Below are 20,732 nucleotides of genomic sequence, written 5' to 3'. Positions count from 1 at the left end.
GATTCTATGATTCTATGATTCTAATGGGAGCTTTTGCACTTGTGCCACATTTCAAGCTTGGTCCTGAAAGACTTTGAAATTTTAAATTTCATTTGTTCATGACAAGCCAGAATCTGAAGCCCTCCCCTGACCTTGGGACAGGTTTGCTTCTTCTTCACCCCAACCCTGCCAGCTACAGAGGCAGAGCAGGTATCCCTGTATTGGCTAGACCAAGCAGGGACAGTGGTGGTGTTAACTCAGCCCCTGACCCTCTTGTCCTGCAGGGTGGCAACCTGAGCTCTGGGGGAATGCAGAGAGGATCCATGCGTTGCTTTCTCTTTGCTTCAGGGAGGGCTTTTTAGTCCTTTTCCCCACTCTCCTTCTCCTTGATCTTCCTCTCCCAGCCTCCCTCCCCATTTCAGAGCAGAGAGCTCTCTGAGTGGAAGTGGTGGGAGGGTCAGGCGAGGACTGAGAAGGGCAGGAGGAAAAGGTCAGTGACGCAAGCCCAGCCCAAGGGCTCTGGGCTGAGCTCTCTGCTCTCTGTCCGCGCTATTTCGAGGCGGCACCAACTCACACATCTGGGGACCACAACTCCTTCCACCGCACACGCTCTGGTTGAGGCAGGGGAGGAGGGGGGGGAAAGAGGGAGAGACGCTGCACCAGGCTGCCAGCATCGTTTCCAAGACCAAAAAGAGGGGGGGTTGAAAAAACCCTGAGCGGTCCTTTTCAACAGCCACCTTTCCTCCAGGCGTGGAGCATCTCTGGGGAAGGATGCAAAGAGGGTAGGGGAGACTAGGAAGAAATTGGGGATCCTTTCTCTTGGGGTGCAGGAAAAACCAACCCTGGAGAAACGTACTGACACCCTTGTCCTTGAAACATCAAAGCAACGGTGCGAGTTTCTCCTCAGAATTAAGCTCTCCCCTGGGTAGAGGGTGGCTCAGGGAAGGGAGCCCGGTGCCTGTGGACACACGTTGTCCTTGGCCTCTTTCCAGGGTAAGCATTGGAGCGGAGCCAAGTGCTTGATCCCCTCCCTGTTTCCCCCCTTGGCTGCAGCCCTGTGTGCGTGTGTTTGTTGGGCCAATGTGTGCACAGGTGCAGGCAGAGGACACGTCCCCCAGACCTTCTCCAAAGCCCTCCTAGCCCTGCGTGGGCTGCAACTGCTCTTTGGAGCTGCAAGGAGAGGGAGGAGGAAATCGTGAGCTGCTTTAGTGTTTCCTGCTTTTTAGGTGGGAGGTACTGGAGTGGGGGGGAATGGTGGTTCCCAAAAGGGCATTCCCCTCCCGTCCATGCATGCCACTCCTAGGAAACAAAGAGGACGAAGGTGATACTCTGGTTCTACCTTTCAAGGACCCAAGTCCCATAACCCCTGAGACCTCCATGTCCCCTTTCCCACCCACAGGCCCAGTCCATGGGGCAGATGTGGTGAGGTGTGGCTTGGGCTTTGTTACAGCAACGAAACTGAAAGGTATGACATGTAAAGGGCTCTGTGTTGCATCTCTCAAGGAGCATCTTCAAGCTCCTTAGAGACCATAGTGGACAAAAGAATCATTTCCACAGTGCTTGTTTTTTAACATCAAGCTGCAGAGCCACCATGCTACAGGCAGTTTACCTCAGAGGAGGGTCCCCAAGGAGGAAAAGTGCTCCAAGGAGCAAGCCCACACTGAAACCCTGACGGAGGTGGGCTTTCAAGAGCCCCTTGGGCTGACCCATTTCACAAGGTGGACCATCACTTGGGGGACTGAAGTGCCCTTGAGTCTTTGGGTCAGGCTATGGACCTGGATTTCACCCTTCCCTTCCATTTCTCCCACCCCAGCACACTGATTGTGACTATTGATTTTCTCATCATACCTTCTGCCTCCCAAGGTGGGGAAGAAAGAGTGAAGTGCTCATAAGCATCTTGGGGGGGCTGAACTTGGGAAACCACTGGGCAGGGTCAGAAATGGCTTTTCTGACTGAGACCAAGGGAGAGATAGGAACGTAATTTCTGAGTATCAAGCTGTAGGGAGATGAGCAGCTGCCTCCAAACATTTCTGTTCAGGCTTTTTAATGACATGAAATAGCTAATAATAAGTTATAACTGCCATAGTCACAGATTAATAACCCCTGGAAGGGCTTAAATGAGGAGCAGCGGGTTGGCCTTTGGATGAGCATGACACCATCAAGCATACTTTAAAATAAAATCAAAAACCTAATTAATTCCCTTTCTAGCAACTGCTCTGGCACAGAGCTGAAGAAAACGGAGAAGGAGCAAAGAGAGCTCTGAGCAGAATGGGGGGGGGGTGGTTTTAATGATTTTTTCCTCTAGAGAAGGAAGGGAAATGTGATTAAATTGGGAGCAAGCCTTGCTAATCAAAGTACCTGAGGGTTTATTCTCCAGAATCTCCTCTCAGTATTACGTCTTGCCTTCAAGCTATTTTGAATGTACAATAAATCTCTGAATTCTTCTCTATTTATTAGGTCTGGAAGCCATCCTTGCTTTCTATTAGGCTTGTCAAGCCTTTGCACACAAGCCCCTCTAACTTTAAATAGAAAGAGATGTAACACATCGACAGGCTGCAAAAGAGAGAAGGGCTTTATCTTTCCAAGGCCACCCAGGTAACAAGGTAATAATTTCCCTGGAGGATGAGAGCAGTCGCTGGTGGTGAATAGCAAATCAAGTCAACCTTCAGCTCATTCTCTTGCCCAGGCACTCCCTCTTCAATACAGGTCTGTGAGCAAGTTCAGGAGGCACTTTGGCCATGCATCTTCAGTGTGAGGGGAGCCCTCAGAGACTTGCACGTTTTAATCCTAGAAGTCAATGATGTTTGGACAGATCTGGGCCGTGGACACCTGGGTGGGACACAGGATTTGGTGTCTGGTCTGCAAATCTCAGTTCTTGAAAAAGATGGGAAGGTGTATGTTCTTGATGCCTCTTTCTCTGCTGTGGAAATTGAAACACAGAGAGGATGTGGGAGCTGTACAAGTAGGTTGATAGCCCCACGGGTGCACCACCATCTTTCCAGTTCACACTGGTGAGTTTTCCATCACAGATGTGCCAAGCTAAGAGCATCTGCATGCACACAATTCAGCTGACAGACCTAGGACCACACCTAGGAGCTCTCCTAAGGCTTGAGGCTGCTGCGTGGGCTCCAGCCCTTCAAACCAAAGTCCTGACTTTGTCTGGTTCAATCCTAACATAAGAAGAAGGTAGCGCTCAGGTCCTGAATGGGCACATCTTGTGACTGTCCTGTGCTCATGCTCATGAGTTTACAGCTGTGTGTTTACAGCCAGGCAGGCTAAGAGTGAAAGTCCTTGAAAGTGGCATTCTTCCCCTCCCACCCTTGTTTCCCCACCGTGGTCCTGTGACCATCACCATCAGGGAGTGAAAGTGAACACCTCCTCCATCCCCTCCCACCTGTGGCCCCAGTGAGAGTGCCTGCAAATGCCTCAGCTTCTTCCCACCACTTTTATCTATGTTCTTCCACAGTCACCAGGGCTAGGGAATCCCTGCTTTTGAATTTGTAGAGTCATTTGTGTATTTATGTCTCCTGTTTTTATCAGGCAAATCTATCAGGACATTCTCTGGGGGACAGAAGTTGGAAGGGAAGCAACACAGGAATATCATCTGCTGTGTAGGTGGGCTTGACATGGTTACTCCATTGTGGGACCTGATCCCAGAACTTAAACTCCATTCCTTAAATGCCTATCCACTTCAAACACAGCGATGGAGGTTAACCTGAGGGCAGGGGTTAGCCTATAGCAGCAAAATCCCTAGGGATGATGGAGCAGGAGGGGAAAAAAACCTCTTTACCATTGTTCCAAGGCTGCCATTTCGATACAAAACAAAGTCTTTTTGAGACTGGTAGGTAAAGTGAACAAATTTGGTAAAGAGCTCACTGATCCCCTGAACAGTGGTTCCCCGCAGGGCCATTTTTACAGACTTTTTTTCAGAGTAGAACCACAGTTTAAGGGGAAAATAAGGGCAGATGTAGAACAACATGGTAGTTTTGAGAAGCGCACGCGTACGAACGGCAGGAAATTAAATGTAAAGGTTATAGTTAAAACAACATTTTTTTGGAAAGTACCAAAAATAACCTACAGAGTCTCTAGAGATCTTCAGAGTGTATCCTGTCAGGAAGCGAACGTTGATGGCCATCAGGGCACCTTTGCCCTTGTCCCTTCGCTTCCTGCTGGCTCTGCACCCTTCCCACTGCTCCATTTCAGAGCACCATGGGACAAGACGCCAAGACAGATCTCCTGAGCCTTCCAAAAGTTTGGGACTTCGTGCTGCTTCACTCTCTGTTCTCCTGTTCCTTTCCGGGACTCTCACTTGGACACACAACAGAAAATGAGAAGTTTCAGCAGCGCTGCTCTTCTCTAATGAAAGCAAAGCGAGGGGGGAAAGATGAGCTTGTGTGTAAGCACTAGCCTTGAGGGTTTTTAAAACTCACATTGCCCCCAGAAACACCCAGCTGGCCCCAAAAATGCCTTTAACCAAACCTCCAACGCCACACTTCTACCTGCTGCCTGGCCACCCAACGACAGAGGCTGATCAGTGAGTTCACCCACCTCAGTCACCATTACGAGGACAGGAAGGTGATCACAAGAACACCCCGAGGTGTTGCTGACGATGTGGTTTTGTTTGGCTTCTCACATTGCAAATGGCACCATTTTTAACAAGGTTGGTGTAAAGGAGATTAGAAGTGCCAAATTCTCAGAAGCACGACATCTTAGGTGATCGAGTCTGAAGCCTGTGCTGAGAGCAAGTGTATTTAGCTGTGTCAGATGGAGTCTGGACACAATCATGGTGTCACTCCTGGATAGGGAACCCTCTCTTGCTTATGCCACACAATTTTTGCTTGAGGACGTTTTAAACTGTGTTTCCAATGGAAAATAAATGTGTTGAGGCAGTTGGTATCTGCAGAGAACAGTGTCTGGCTGGCTGGTAGCTGATCCATTGGACCATTCTTCCTCCAGAATATTGGAAAAATTAATGGATTCCAGTCACACTTTGCTGAGATTTATCCCTTATTACTGTTAAGCAAAGGTGGTTGGGTAAGGGAGAGCTGGCTTTCCATTAGGACCCTCCTTGGGAAAATCTTCCATGTGACAATAGTCCTTATTAGATATCAAAAAAATCTGCATGGGAATCCATCACAGAGACCCAAATCTAGAAAAATCAGCCTACAGGGAATTGGCTGACAAGAAAAATCCTTGTTTTCAACTGCAGCAGCCACTTCTCTTCTCTAGGCACTAACTGCATGTTAAGTTTTCCTCTGCCACTATTTCAGGTGCACAACCAACCTCAGCTGATTCTTACACACTAAAAGAAAAAAATGAAAGGAAAAACCAAAATATTACTCAGCAGTTGTTTGGGATTTCTCCCTTGAAAAGGTGAACAATAAAAAATGGGTGCTTTGTGCTCTTGCTTCTAGCAAAAAGTGCTCTCACTTCTGTGCTTCTGCTTCCCGCAAAAGCATTCAGATGACACCACTCACACTCCTGGTCCGTGTAGTGCGTGGTGATGGAGGAGATGTTGCACTCCAGACTGCTGGTTGAGCACTTGCTGCTGGATTAGCTGCAATGCTCTTCTAGAGATGGCCACGAGGACCCACCAGTGCAACCTCCTTCAGAATGGCTCCATCCATGCCTTCGAATCACTGATTTGCTGCAACACGGTTCCTTTTTGAGGTCTAATATCTTCTGAGATCCAGTCCCAGGGCTGGGCTGCCTGTGACTAAAAACTCATCCTCCTCCCACACCCTTTTTCCAGTACCTGAAACCAAGATCCCTTTCCTAAAGGAGGCCCCATCCTCTAGGTTTATAGCCTTCTCAAAGAGGAACTGCCTGGAGACCTGAGATTAAAACCTGCTTGCCAGACCTGAGCTTGAGCCTTGAGCTGTTCTAGGAGAGCCAGGTGAGGATCAAAGAGTGTGGGAAAGACTGTGTGTGTGAAAGGATCCTCTCATCACACTGCCCCACACTAGCAGCCATCTTCACGCAGCCCAGATCAGACAGGAAACGTGATGTGCTGCACTTCAGAGAATTCTATTTGTGTATGGAAAAAGAGATGTCTGTGGGGATGCGTCTACGTGGCTGTTTGTGAACCAGGCGACCCTCAGGCTGTGGATCTGCATCTGAGAACCCATCTTGGCTTGGGAAGTGAAGGCAAAGCGTGGTGGGGAAGGCATCTGCTTGTGGCAAAGGGGTCTTCTAGAACTCCACGTGCCCTGTGAGGTGTTATCCACCTGCAAAGGAAGAAGGTGGATGTATTTTTTGCACCCTCCTCTGGCCTGTTGAATGGACAAGCCAACCCAAACAGGCACTGCAGCTACCCTGGGCTGGCGTTGCCTGGCTGGACTAGCTGTGAGGGTCAGCTCAGAGGGGTGAGTGTCCCTTCTGTGGGGTGGGGAGCCCACGGGACGCACGTTCCTGTGGTGTCACACCATCTGCAAGCGTGAGGGTTGTGCCCTGTGCTTGCTCACACTCAGCACTGCCCTTGTGCCACTCCTGCTCTGACCCAGGATGGATCCTCTGAAAGCAGGGCGCTGACGTGGAGGCTGGTTTCATTCTGCTGTTGCTCAGGGCAATGACTCCAGTGATTTTTCAGAAAGGGGTCCACACTGTTTCTACTGCAGATTGACTCCTGTCTCCTGTCCCAAAGTGGTCTATGTATGCGTGCTTAGACCCCAAAAGTGATATGAGTTATCTCCTTGGCTGTCTGAAAGAGGAAGTTATGGGTCTCTTGATGGTGTCCCAAGAGGACAGGTCCTTCTCTCCCTCTCTTTTTTTCCTTCCCAGCAACAGCTACAGACTGGTCCACTATATCTGAGCACTGCAAGCTAACACCTGATCCCTCCACCCTTGTTTCTGCACCTATTGCTTTACCAGCAGGAAGTGGGACGTGGTTTGGGGCTTTTTATTCTCGGCCTTGCTAGCCCTTTCGATACTTCAGGGCCTCGTCTCAGTCTGACAAGGCAAGCGAGCAGCAGCTTCCTGTGCAAAGGTGAGAGGGAGAAGACTCAGCCAGGCCACACACATATGAGGAGAACAGCTCCCCAGCAGAACCCCTGGGCTGGAGGCACCTTCCCTCCCATGCCAGCACCACTGCCTGGCACCTGACCATGCACTGAGCTAGAATACCAACCTTCATCCCTCTCCCTTTCCCCCTCCTCCCTGTTCTCCTGCTTCTATCCAACCCTACGACCTGGTCCCTGGGGGACCTCCATCGTCTGGACTGCCCAGTGCCCGGAGCTGGAAGGTAAAGGGGGTGATGCCAGCTCTCTCCTACACAGGGGTGGCTGCTCTGAAAAGCGTCTTGGAAGGAGTTTCAGTCTGACAAACTGAATCTTGGTGTTGGGGAGGGCTGAGCGCATATTTATCTCTCTGTCTCTCCACAGTCCTCTGAAACGATACACCAAATCTGGTAACCACACTGCCTGCTTTGTTTCTTTCTCTTTCCCCTTTGTCTGGTCATGCACTGCAATCATGTTTTTCTTCATCAGAACCTAATCTTTTCTCATGACTGGAATTGATATTAAGTCTCATGCCAGCCCTTTATAAACCCTCTCTTCCTACTCCCCCAGCAGTCTCAGCAGGGTCCCCAGGGTCCCTGGCTTCTTTTGCTCAGCTCTGCCTGGCCTCCAGGCTTGCTAGTCCCTTCTCCTGTGGGCAGACCTCAAGGTACAGATGTCCAGGTGGGTGGGGAGAGAGGGAGGCTTGGATAAGAGGCCTGTAAAGCCCCATCTGTCTGATATGGAGCTTTGTCTGGTCTTTGTAAGACAAGGAATCTCCCTCGGTGCCAAAGGTGGACACGGGATGCTGCAGTTCTCTAATTACAAAGCCCAGATTTCTTGCTCTACCTGAAAGCATGTCTCCTTCCAAGGCAGTGCAGGCTCTGCTTGGTGAGGTTGGGGCATGGCTTCTGCAGGACTATGTAATATTTTCTGATAAGGTAAAGTCTTGACTTTCCAGAACCTGTTAAACCATCTCTTCTCCTTGATTTCTCCTCCTGCCCCAAACAAGCCATTCAAAACCTACAACTAACCTTCATCAGTTGCAGCCAGGGACCCCTCTTACTCAGCAAGCACCTAGTTATTTCAGCCCTAGGGCTTACCAAAAAAAACAGAAGCTCTTCAAAGCACAAACCCTGTGCAACCAAGGCAGCATTCTCTACCTGAGTCAGCAAGCAGCCTGAAACAACAGCGGACTGCTCTGCTCTCACACACACATTTCCAGAGAGGGCTTCGCTCCTACAAACAGCCCATCTGAACAGCACTGTGAACGCTTTCAGTGCTGAGCAAAGCACCCGAGGTAGGAAAACGAGGCGCTGAGGGAAAAGCACAGGCTCTGGGGTGGAAGAAGCTGGAGTTTCTGAGCCTGGAGGATCAACTTGAGCTTTGAGCCCTGCTCTAGGACAGTGGAAAGATGTGAGAGTGACAGAGTCACTTTCTGTGGAGAGTCCTGTGAGATGCTATCTTCTTAATTTGCATTGCTGAGTTGTGCTGGGTGGGCGTCTTCTCTCTTTCAGTTTGCCTCCAGCACAGATGAAGCCCTCGTTGCTGCTTCTGGGTCACCTCTGGCTGCTCAGCCTCACACCTCTCCTGTGGACATCAGACTTCGCACGAGGTAAGAAGTAATTCCCTTCACCCATGCCAGGTGGGCAAGCAGAGAAGGGGGAGACAGCCAGAGAAATGTGTGTGCCAGGGTGTTGCTGTGTGATGTTCGTGTCCTAACCTACAGCCAGAGGAGGTTGGAATAGTTACAAGTCTCTTACAAGCACACCAGCCTCCAAAGATGGGGAGAAGTGAATGGCTCTGCCTTTCTTATTTGGAGAAAGCTCTCCAGCAGAGCCTGCCTGTAGTTTGGGATGGGGCAGAACTGTCTGAGATGATGGTTAATGCCAAACATCATTGCTAATTAAGCCACTTTGCTGTCTGTCTCTTCTCTGCTGGCAGGCACCTCCAGCCTCACTTGCTGGTATGACTCACGGGCAGCTCTGTTTTGTGACTGGAATCCAAGCAGGGACCTGGTTGAAGCATCCTGCCAGCTGGAGATTTTATCAAAGTTAGAACTTTGTGACAGGTGGGTGACTGGAGGGGCTGAGGAAAGATAATGACTTGAATGAAAATTGTCCTGGCAAGTTTCCAACTTAACAAAAATGTAGATTCCCCCTTTTCAGGCCAAGTGTAGTGGAGTCACAGAGCTGGGGAGCTTTGTCTTGAGCTTTGTCTCTAACCCCATATGGGCTGAGATGCTGACCACTGGTCAGTGCTTGTCATCTGCTGGTCACAAGCTATCTAGCATAGCCCATCTTCCAGCTCCATAGCTCTGTCTACATTTACCAAAAACCTCTGTCCTCCTTGGTGGACAGCTTCTGGAAGGTTAGGCATTTTAAGTGGACAAGGAGGGTGTAGATAGGGGGGCAGAGGAGTGTGGAGTTAGAGTTATCCAGAGGCCATTTTTCCATTGCCATGATGAGCTGGGATGTTGCACCCTGAGTAAGGAAAAGTGAAGGAAAATGTTGTTCCCCTTATCTTTCCCCTGGCCACACATTTCCTCTCCCACACATCTCCCAGCAGAGGGGTAAGTGTGTGGCCAGTGCACAGTGGGGGCTGGCTGAGTCTCTGGGGTCTCCCAGTGTGACATCTCCAGCTAAGAGGTGCCTCCCTGGGTGCCTGCCCTAAGGAGAGGCTCAGTGTGATTCTGGCAGAGGGTGGGTTGATCCTGACCCTCACAGGGACATCTCTATCAGGGTGATATGGGCAAATATATTCTGGACCTAGAAACCAAAACATTTAAGTTGCTCTGTGTGTGTGAATCAGAGTCTGGGGCTGGAATTTGGGCTGGATTTGGAAGTGTGCAATTGCTCTAGAACACCACTTCTCCCCACCATCAGCAAGTCTCCAGCTTGATCTTACAGCTGGAGCAGACAGCTCAGTCTCATCCCCCTTCAGCTGCAACTCCACAGATGCTCTCCCACCCTGTCACCCCCTGTGCCATAACCCAATTTAGAGAGCAATGAGAAGCAGAGAAGGTAGCAAAAGGGTTTTGTGAAGACTTAGAAACTGGAAACCTACTGTTATCTTTGGTGTGAAATAACTGGGATGCATTGATTCTCCATGTGCCAGCATGTAAAAATGGTCTGAGTGGTGCAGCAGGGAGAGAAAGTGGGATTACATCCTTGCTGTCACCCATTCAGTAAACATGGTAGGATGCAGAATGCTTTGAAAGGCCTTTGGTGCTACATAAAGTCTGATTAAATACAAAACAGCCTCTCCAGCTCACTGGAGTTCTCCTGCTTAAAATCCAGGTTATCTCACTTCCTTGAAAAATTCGGAGAGCACTGTGAATTACCCAAGGCAGAACACACGACAGGACTGAGGAGATGCATCAAGACCTTCAGTAAAAACAGTAATGTGAGTAATTTATCTGAGATGTCCTGGCTAATAACAAGGTAGAAAGGATTTGTATGTGAATTTTGGGCGTATGAACAGTGTGACACCCAGAAGCACATAAAAACCCCAAACCTACTCCCTGCCTCCAGCTCTGGAGTTGGGCTGGATGTTGTGTGTTGTGGATAAGCATTGCCCCTACGGGTTCTCCTTCAGGAGGCTGGGTTTGACCTTTTTTCCCTTGAAAAGGTCCAAGTACCATTTTCCAGCTCATTAACTATTGTGAAGTCTTGGTTAGACGTGTCAAATGCAAGATGCAACAGCAACACGTCCTCGCTGGAGCTAATGGTGATGCAAATCATCTGGCTGTTATTCTTTATTTAAATCAGTCTTTTTTTTAGACTCATTATGTACTTCCTTCAGTCCTATCCAGGGCTACCACAGTCCTTGTGTTTACAGAAAAAAAAACACCCAAAATATGATCTAATTCTCCTTATTGATAAAGTCTCAACCACTTCTAATGACTGACAAGCTTTCTTGTGTTCTCACATGTGAAAAGACAAAGGGCAGGTTAGATAAACAGCTCCAAAATCTTTTCTTTCCGACCCAGCTAATTTCCCTAGTGCTTATTTAATGCTGTAGGGTGTGTGTGGCCCTTTAGGATCACTGCATTTCAAGAGGGACATTTAATACTAAGTCATCTTAACGATGACCACAAAATGTTCTAGGAAAAATATTGTTTCTCACTAAATATCACTCACAGAAAACAACTTGTTCTCCTGTTAACTAGCCTATCACAACGTTCTGTGCCCTTCTTGCCAATGAACAAAAAAATATCCAAGCACGTGAAGCATAAATTTTGGTTCCTCACTCACCACTGAGGCTCTTGCCTCCCAGCCACAAATATCCCCCGTATTTATTGTCGAGTATTCCTAAACCTCTTGCATGTAGGCAATGCTCAGAAATAAAGATGCTTATTGATGAGTGTGACTAGTGATGAATTTTCCTTGCAGACTCAGTGCTTCACTGCTGCAGACCGTCTGACTCTGGCTGTCCACTGCCAGATTGGAGGGAACAGGTCTACACCTGTGCAAATAGAAGACTTCAGCCCCCTGGCAAACAGTGAGTACTAGCTCCCCATGAAATGAGAAGTTAATTCCTCTTCCCCACCCAACCCTGTGCAACACCCATAGCTGATTTTAGACTTGGGTCTTTTCCTTGTCCCCTGATACAACCTGCACAGATGAAGCATGTTGACTCCTGCCACTGGCACTTCCAGCAGGCAGTGTCACACCAGCCACTCCCAGTCCTGCCCAGCTTCTGGGATGTTGTTAAATGGGAATGTTTTGCACTAGAAGTTCTGGCTTGAGCCAGGCAATGACAGCTCAGCTGATGTCCTGAAAAATGCATGCTGCAAGAAGGAGGGAAACTCTTCCCCTGCTCCTCCTACCAGATCTGTGTTTCCATCCTCCTTTAAGCCAGCTTGCTCATGCATCAGCCTTTGCTGAAAGGACTCAACTCACTAACCCAGAAGAAAAACATCTGCTTGGATCATCTTTTTTTGCTGGATGTGTGAGTTTGCATGGCTCGGGGAGACATCTAACAGAGCTGCTGCAAGGTGACACATGAGCAGGCATGGCTGGAGTCAGGGATTGGGGAGGATCATCCTTAACTGTGTAAATCCATCCCCTGTGGCTGAAGCTCTCTCAGAGAACAGCTGGGAAGCAGCTATCTTCACACAGCATGGAGGTATCAGCCCTGCTCCTTCTTTCTTCCCAGTAAAGCTGAGGCCTCCAGGAAATCTCCAGCTGGTTAGCAAAACTGAAAACACCTACAACTTAACGTGGAGCCTTAATATTTCCTCTCACTACTTGGATGGGGAGCGGGAATACCAAGTGCGGTACCGAACCACGAGTCAGTCCTGGGAGGTGAGTACAGAGGGTGGTGCTGGGACCTCTCATGGTCTTTTTTACATCATCCACGACTTGCTCCTGGGCTTCCTCTCAGGACAAAACCAGCTTTGGTGAAGCTGGAGAGCAAATGACACCCCCTCACTCCTATACCTGTATCACCTGCTGCCAGCGTTGGGTGATGACATGGAGACAGATGGGGATGCTTTTTTACTTAGTGCTGTCACAAAGAAATCCAAACAGGTCCAGGAGAGACCTGAAAGGGATGAAAAAAAAACAAAGCAAAGAAAAATTTTCCTCCAGTGTGAACGAACAGTGCATGAGGTGTAGGGATGTGAGACAGGTCCTCTCCGAGGGCCTAGGAAGAGATGGGAACGTGAGTCTGTAAGCCAGGGTGCTGACGATGCTCTCATTTTTCTCTCCTTCCAGGAGGCCAGGAACTTCACCATTGTGCAGGACCAGATGTGGGTGGTGTTTGAGAGCCTCTTGCCTGATCTGAAATACGAGGCAGCTGTTCGGGCAAGGCCAAGTGCCTCCAGCACCTACAGAGGCGTGTGGAGCGACTGGAGCGAGACCACCGTGTGGAGGACACATGCTGACCGTGAGCATCACTCAGGCAGCCTGACCTGCAGGGCAAAATGGGGACTCAGGGAAAGCAGAAGCACCAAAGCATGAGGAAGAGGGATAGGGAGGAGTGTTCTGACAAAGAGCAATAAAAGGTTGGAAACAATCTGTCCCTCCTAATCTGTTAGGTCAAGCTGTCTTTTTAAGGGTAAAGACTTGACCCAAACAGAGCCCCTCTGACTTCCAGAAGCCAGGTAGAACCTCAAGATGTAAATCAGGGACTGCTTCCTCCAGAGCCAGATGGCTGACCTGCAGAAACAGTGGCCAGGACTGACATTTCCTTAATGTGACCTAGGAACATAAATCCATCTTTCTACAAGGGCTCATTTGAACCATAGACCAGTGAAATGCAGTGAAACAAAGTGCTCAGCTCCTGAACCAAAGGACACCTGAGCCTAGGAAGCCAAGCCCATGGAGAATGAGACTTACACCCATGTTAAGCCCCTTCCAAAAAAGTTCTGCTGAGGCTTCCATCAGTAATTGCCACGGACCACAGCACAGGGGACACCTCTGGCCTTGGAAGATAGTGCCCTGAGCAAGTCTGTTTGGTGAGCCGTTGGCTGTGGCCTCTGTAATTTCTTTCCCAAAAAAATCAGCCCAGAGAGGTTACTCCTTCTCATGTCACCCCCTCTCTGCCCCTGCCCAGCCCCTCCCCGTTGTGCCTGGTGATGGCATGAACAGAGGAGCTATGTTTAGAAAGGGCACCGTGTTGCTGTGGCATCAAATTTTGACAGTATGTGATGTCAATGAATAGGAGACAGCTGCAACCAGTTGTCATAGCAACCAAGACCCAAAGATAACCAGGGTACCAGAGGCAGAGGAGACAAAGTGATCTGAGCAGCATCTCAAGGACAAGCAAAGAAAGAACGTCCTAAAAATGTCTCCTCCTTTTTATTTTTCTCCTTTCCCTCACAACTACTCCAAAGATGCTTTGCAGGCCCAAAGGACATCAGAGTTGACAAGGGGGCAGGCAGAGGAGACATGCACCAGAGCAGCAAAACCAAGCAAAGGTGTATTGGGGAGATAGGTGTGAAATGGCTTAAGAAAAGTTTGAGGTGATGCCAGATGAGCCTGAGGAGTGCTGGCAGTGCTGGGAACTCAGTCTCTCCTAACCCTGCCATCCAAAAAGCTGTATCCTTCCTAGCCTCCTAAAGCTTTCCTACACTTCTCCAAAGAAAGAAACTAGTCCCTTGACCCCTAACTTCCTTCACCCTTGGTCCTCCTGCCTTCTCAAAGACCTTTGAACCCCATGACTCTGTCTCACAACACTTCCAAGTCTCCCATCCTACTGAAGCAGACTCCCTGTTTTCCTCTGCAATGGGACAGGCAGGTGGATGGACTCTTCAGCCAGCAGACTGTGGCACCTCACCCGTGGTGCTGCTAGGAACAGGGATTTCAAGCTGTTTGGCACAAATTACCTACTGACACCAAGGAGACTCTGAAACAGCTCAAACACATCCTGCACAACACTGCAGAACTCATTTATCTGACCTGTATATGATAATTGTCTAATATTATATAACATCACAACGAAACCCCTGTGTTTCATCATTAAAATAAAAGCCCACACTGATCACCTTGAACAGGCATGGAAGGACTGCAGCTCCTACCTCCATCCTGGCTAAATTTTCACAGCAGGTACCTTGTTGTCTCTCCTCCTGCAGGAACATCCCATCCAGTCCTGCCAGTTCTCATAGCCAGCACCTGCATCTTCGTGATCATTGGAACTGTCTTCCTCATTAACACCAGGACTCTGAAATGGTAAATGAGAATCAGATTTTTCCTCTCTGCTCCTCTCCTGTATCTTGTGTTTCTCAAAATCCAGGTTGTTCTCACTTGGTGTTAAGATAGAGAGTAACTGAAAACTATGGCTTGTAGTTCACCCTTGGGGCTGATGTTTGTTTCAAGATGGTGTGACCTGGTGCTGAATTAAAACCAGCAGCCTCAGCACTTCTGCTGCCCAGGGTTTGAAGTGGTTTAAATGTTTAAAATCTTAAAAAGCAGGCCACTGGGTTGAGCAGTCCCTCAGTAGAGAGGACCAAGCAAGGTTAGATACCATCACCTTCTCATTTCAACCCTCTGGCAAGAGCTCAGCCAGGACATGATGACATTTGGTCTGTAGGCAAAAATTCTGAGTGAAGAGTGTAATTCTTACCCCTCCTGGTCTGTGTAGTCCTGAAGTGTCTCATTACCTGCTGGTAAATACCTCCATGATGCTTTAGAGATCTCTTTGCCAGCATTTCTACCCAGACACTACTTTTATTGATGACTGAAAGTGTCTCACAAGGTTACCAAGTGTAATAATACAGAGAGTGACATGTCAGAATAACAAGGTTAGAGATGGCCACAGGTTTTCTCATCTCAGAATGGGGACAAAGAAGAAGAGTGCTGATATTCATGGCAGGGAGCAGGGGGAAATAGTCTCAGGGATGAGGCAGCAGAGGCTCCATGGCTACTCCTTGAGTAAAGAAGGAGAAGCTTGAAGGTAGATGGGTATTGAGAAAGTCACTGGTCACTGTGGTTTACCTTGAGTCCTAATAAAAGAGGAGGAGGTGCTAAAGAGAGATAAAAAGCCCTCCTTATAATTAACCTCGGGAACTAGCTGGAGGAGAATGCTGAGGTAAGATACAAGGAAGGATTAGACATGCATGAATAAAAATAGCATCTGCAGGGATGTGAGGTGGTTGATATGCAAGAACTAGCAAATTCTGATGCTTCAGAGAGTACACTGATTGCCTGCAGAGGTCAGGAGGGTCTTTGCTCCCAGCATCCCCCAGCAAAGCTTCAGAAAGGAGCTGACAGGATCAGCCAACCTCTCCAAGTGACTGAGGAGCAGATTAGATCACTTCATGCTGGAGCTTGGAAACAAGGGAAACTCGTCCAGCTTGTCATCAGAACAGGGGCTTAAGGGGACAGGTGGGGAAGTTAAGGTGACTCAGTGAGGCTTGTTCTTATTCTACCTCTCCTCCACACCCATGAGCTGTGACGCTCTCTCTTGCCCTCACCACAGTGCCAAATTGGTCAGGCTCAGGCCCTGCTTCATTCCTCCTTCTCGTTGTCTTTGCTCAAGGTTTAAGAAGATTCTGAAGATCCACATCCCAGACCCTGAGAAGTTCTTTTCCCCACTCATTTCAGTTCACGGAGGTGACATTCAGGTATGGGGCTGGGGTTGGAGCCTGTGGTTATGAGGGGGAGAGGAGGGAAAGGAGGGTCCAGCTACACTTGCCTGGGACAGACAGACAGTTCTCAGGTCTCTGTGTTCCTGTAGCACCAACTGCTGGGTTCTGCTCGACCTTCTAAACCCTGAGGCATCTCTAATTACAGAACTGAGAAACAGCAAACCATGCAAACCTCAGCACCATGACAGAGGAAACAAGGGACCTGCAGGAGGGAGCTTGGCCTCTCAGACCCCCTTCTGCTCCCCTTCAGTCCCTCCCTGCCTGCCCTAAGCTGCCCAGCTTGCCCCTAGGTTTCCCCCTGTGATCGCCTCCTCCTGGCTTTGAGCCTTCCCTCTACTCCAAAGGTGAATTGCCATGGTGCTGGATGGCACTTGGCTGTTTTCTGCATTCTTATCTCTTCCCCTTCTTTCTCCACCCCCACTTTCTCCCTTCCTCTAATCTCTCGGAGAGCATGGGCAGCTGCAAGGAGACAATTACCATTCTGGGCACTGTTAAAGGGAGTGTCAAATGCAAGACGTGAGAGGTGACTCCCAAGGGGCAGCTGGCTTTAAGAAGGATGGAAATGAACCGCAGAGGGTTCAGAGGACAGCAAAGCTTTGAAGAAACCCAAGTGCCAAAAGCCTTAGGAAGCTTAAATTACAGTGGAAGAGTGCAGAGTAAAGGGGCAGGAGTGTGCAGCGGGCTTTGAAGACACTTTTTCAGTGCAGAAAGAACTAGAAAAAAATTGTTTTACTGGCCAGGAAGGCAATGAAATGGAATGTTATCAAAAGCAGTTTATTTTTAAGGGTAAGGATGCACTGTAGGATGTCACTCAGAGTGTGGAAATCTAGGCACCAGGGACCTGGAAGAGCACTTTAGACAAGAAATCTGCACAGGGCTATGTTGTTGTAAAAGAAGCTGGTTCAGCACCTAGGAACAGACTGCATAAAATATCTCAGTACTGCTTTTCATGTTTCTACCTTCACTTCATCTTATGGTCTAGTAAGGTTATTTTTCTTCTTTTCACTTTAATCCCCCATCTTTTGCTCCCTCCCCCCCTCCAGAAATCTCAAAACATAGGCTTGAACGATCTGCTTTTGATTTCAAAGTGACAGAAAGATATAGTTTCTCTGAAAATCCTGCAGATAAGACACCAGGAACGTGAGTTTCCCTCCCCACCACCTCTGGCAGCTCTTGCCTGGGCAGAGGAAAGGTCATTTGGTTGCTGTGGGCATTCAGAAGAAGAAACCTTTGGTTCCTCACGGAGTTTTATTATCCTTTGGGCATAACAGTACCTCTCCTGTGTTTCTTCCCCACCAGAAATGGCTCTCCTCCCCATTCTCCACATCTTCCTACTGTGTGAACAGCACAACCCCTGAGATCTCCATGCTCGAGGTGATACAGAAGAATGACCCAGAATCCCAGTTCCTACTTTCCAAGGGAAGCCTGAGTCCTGATCCCCTCATAGAAACCAGTGGGCACTCTGTATCCAGCTGCTTCACCAACCAAGGCTACTTCTTCTTCCACCTTTCCAACTCCTTCGAGATCGAACCCTGTCAGGTCTACTTTACCTACGAGCCTTTCACCCAGGAGGGTGGTGTCAGTGAGGACGGAGAAGCTTACCATGCTCTCCCCTCCCCAGACCTCTGCACACTGGCAGAAGACATGCCTGTGTTGTCCCAGAACTTCCTTCACTGTATCAAGACAAGCCGCATCTTCCAAAACAACTCCTTGCAAGAGACAGAAAGTGAAGCCCAGCAGGCCGTGGCTATTTCTGGGGCTCTGCAGTCCAGTGAAGCCACCTCGCCACCACCAGTTCTGACACAGCATGAGAAGATAACGGACAAAGTGGCTTCACAACCTGCTGAGGCCCTGTGCCAGCTGGACACTGACATTCCTGATCCACCAGACGTGGAGGATAGCGATACCCTCCATGCAGCAGAGGGGAGTGGGAAGGCAGACCCTTCAGCTGACCCCTGTGCACCAGAAGAACATGCTACCTCTTCTTTCTCTCACCCTCCACCCCTAAAACAAAGCCAGGGTGAAGCTCCATGCAGAACAGCCTGCCCGAGCCAGGTCCCAAACACTGGTGCCTACTTTTCTCTGAGGGACCTCCAAAGCCAGTACAACCATCGCTCTGTCTAGGATTTACCAGTTGGAGACCCACAGCTAGGAAAGGCCTCTGCAGGGAAGGCTAGATAGCTTTTCAATTCATGACATGAACGTGCCTCCAGCATCACACCCATTTGGACTGCTCTTTAACGAGGCTGAGGAACACAGTTACTCTAGAGGGCTGCAGGAGCAGAAGAAGGGTAGCAGGCACGAGGTGCAAATTTGTGGATGTCTTCATGGGTAGCACTGCTTCCCAAGGTGAAGCAGGCTGCTGGAAACAAGAGGACATGTTGAATGGAGAACTGGGCTAGCAGACAGTAAAGCAAGACACAGAGAATTATAAAGGCATGTTAAAGCTGTTCAGTGGCCATGTAGCTCGTGGAGATGTAGAAGCCTGATTCCTAGGCATCCAGGCCAACAAGGACTCACCTTGGCAATTGAACCTTTTTTTCTGGATCTACTGGCACAGAAACTCCTTCCCACACTGCTCAAGTGCCCTTAGGAACCTCACCAGCTTGTGTTTGCATCCCCAGCTCCTGTGAGGAGGCTGTGCTGCACTTCCACGCTCTGCATCTCGGTGTAAAACAGCACTCAGCTTTGGGGCTGAGCAGTCCCGTGGTCCTTTGGCCTCATCCCAGCCTAAAAAACCTCTAACGGGAGGGAGAAATGCCTGAAGAGGTGGATGTGAGGTTGTGTGGAAAGGACAGCAGCCTGTCAGTGCTGGGGCTGATGATGAAATGGATGAAGACATCTCTTCCTGACTGACCAAGGGTGGGTTTTTTTTCCTGTGATAGCCTCACTGCAGCATTGAGTCAGAGATTACATTCTGAGCCTCTCGCTCGAGATTCAACTCTCTGAGATCATCTCAGAGCCACAACTGTGTCAGCTGTCTGAGCAGTGTGAAAAGAAATCCCCATTATTGGGTTAAAAACCACGGGGGAAATCCCCTCCCCCTCCTCCTCCTCCTTTCCCCCCGAGGTCTGATGATGGCAGTCAAAAAGAACACACACCATTTCCCATTCTTGCTGCAATATTTTTCATGAAATCGAAAGTCTCTCTGCCCTGCTGGCAAAATACAGCTATTTGACTATGATAAGCTGATTGCAGAAGAGTTCATCCCACATCCTGTATTAGTGGAAAACATCACAGCAGCACTGCCCATTCCTTCCATTGCTCAAGGGAAACTGTTGCCTAATTAGTCGCAAAGATGTGGTGAAGGAGCCCAAAAAACGAACCCACGAATCAGCACCTTTGCTGAAAACAAAAAAAACCTTCTGTCTACTTTCAAAGAATAAAGATAGCAAAGGTGACTTTTTTTTTTTTTGGTTTTTCATCTGCATTTGCTGATCTGGCTTGAGAAAAAGCAGCATGGGACAGAAGAAAAGGGGCATGGTGAAGGAAGAAAAGCTCTTCTGGTTACATCCATCCCTGTGTTCAACATCTGTACTGTCTGTCTCCTTCCTTGCTGTATTTCTGGACTATTCAGCAGTAGGAAAATACCAGCCCTGTGTTAAAGATCTTTCTTCTAAGAGTTTTAGATCGAAAAGGTCAAGGATAGCAAACTTCTCAGTGTTCCCCTCTCCCCTGTGAATCTCTCCCAGAACTAACCCTTCCCTACCTCTGTCTGTACAAGTGTGGAGCTTCCCCTTCATCCTGGTCCCACAGCGTTACCTGACCTCGTGTTGTGCAGCCCGAGTGTCTTTATGAGTCCCAGCAACGAGGTCACACACTGGCTTGGATTTCATCTCAGAAGAGCTGTTCAAAAGAGTTGAATCTACCTGCAGCCAAGAGGACTACAGAGTTCTGCTGCTGCTCTCATCAGCTTCTTCACCCTCTGCATCAAGACATGGACAGCTCTGTTGCCTGCGGGGGACAGCAAGTGGAGAAGACCCCACAGCTTCCCAGATAAGGAAGCACAAGCCTTGGCCAGCTGTCTGCTGTACTTTGAGAGGCTTCCTAGATGGACATCAAAAAGAGATGCTGAATCCCTGGCCACTGATGGGCAATTTGCTCTCACATGGGCCAAGGATCCTGGTTGTACGGATGGTTATCCAATGTAAATCTTAATAAGCTTTTTAATGACTCTTGCTGCTAAGATGAGTACAGAAGAAAAGCATTGCCTCTTTGAAAATAAAAGAAATATTACACAATATACGGTGCTTTTCTTTTCTTTGGGGTGGGGGGAAAGGATTGAAAACGTTTCTAAACAGGGGAGGAGGCAAATCTTTGCTCAGACCAAAACACCTTTAGACCTCCTTCCTACTCCCTTCCCCAAGGGACTCGGCCACCTAAAGCAGAAAGCAGAGTCAGAGGTGACCCCTGAGGACCATCCTCCTGGCTGAGCTTTTTTCCCCCTTTTTGAGAGAATGCTGACAGCTTTCAGGCTGGCGAGCTGTTAGCCCTGCCTCCATCACCACCCTGGGTGTGAATCCGTGACACACGGTGGCAGGAAGTGCTTGACACCAGATGTGGCGATAACCTGGACCTTTCTTCCAGGAAGACAAGATCATGTGGTCTCCTGGGTGAGTAACCGAGGTGGTGAATGCCAAAGGCACCATTCTCTCAGTAATATGGGA

General features: G+C 48.9%; 1 protein-coding gene across 1 annotated transcript; it reads left to right on the top strand.

The window, feature by feature from the left end:
• Positions 1-8,504: 8,504 nt before the first annotated feature.
• On the top strand, positions 8,505-18,189 carry IL2RB (interleukin 2 receptor, beta). The gene is made up of 9 exons (XM_008938588.1): positions 8,505-8,586; positions 8,916-9,042; positions 10,271-10,376; positions 11,366-11,474; positions 12,132-12,280; positions 12,692-12,863; positions 14,551-14,647; positions 15,957-16,041; positions 17,365-18,189. Exons 1-9 carry the CDS (start codon positions 8,505-8,507, stop codon positions 18,187-18,189), a joined length of 1,752 nt encoding a protein of 583 aa, XP_008936836.1.
• The last annotated feature ends 2,543 nt before the right edge of the window (positions 18,190-20,732 follow it).

Source organism: Merops nubicus, unplaced genomic scaffold (genome assembly GCF_000691845.1).
Source record: "Merops nubicus isolate BGI_N331 unplaced genomic scaffold, ASM69184v1 scaffold50004, whole genome shotgun sequence".
Lineage (NCBI taxonomy): Eukaryota > Metazoa > Chordata > Aves > Coraciiformes > Meropidae > Merops > Merops nubicus.
Note: the sequence above shows the minus strand (reverse complement) of the source record. Positions and strands in the feature narration are given on the sequence as shown.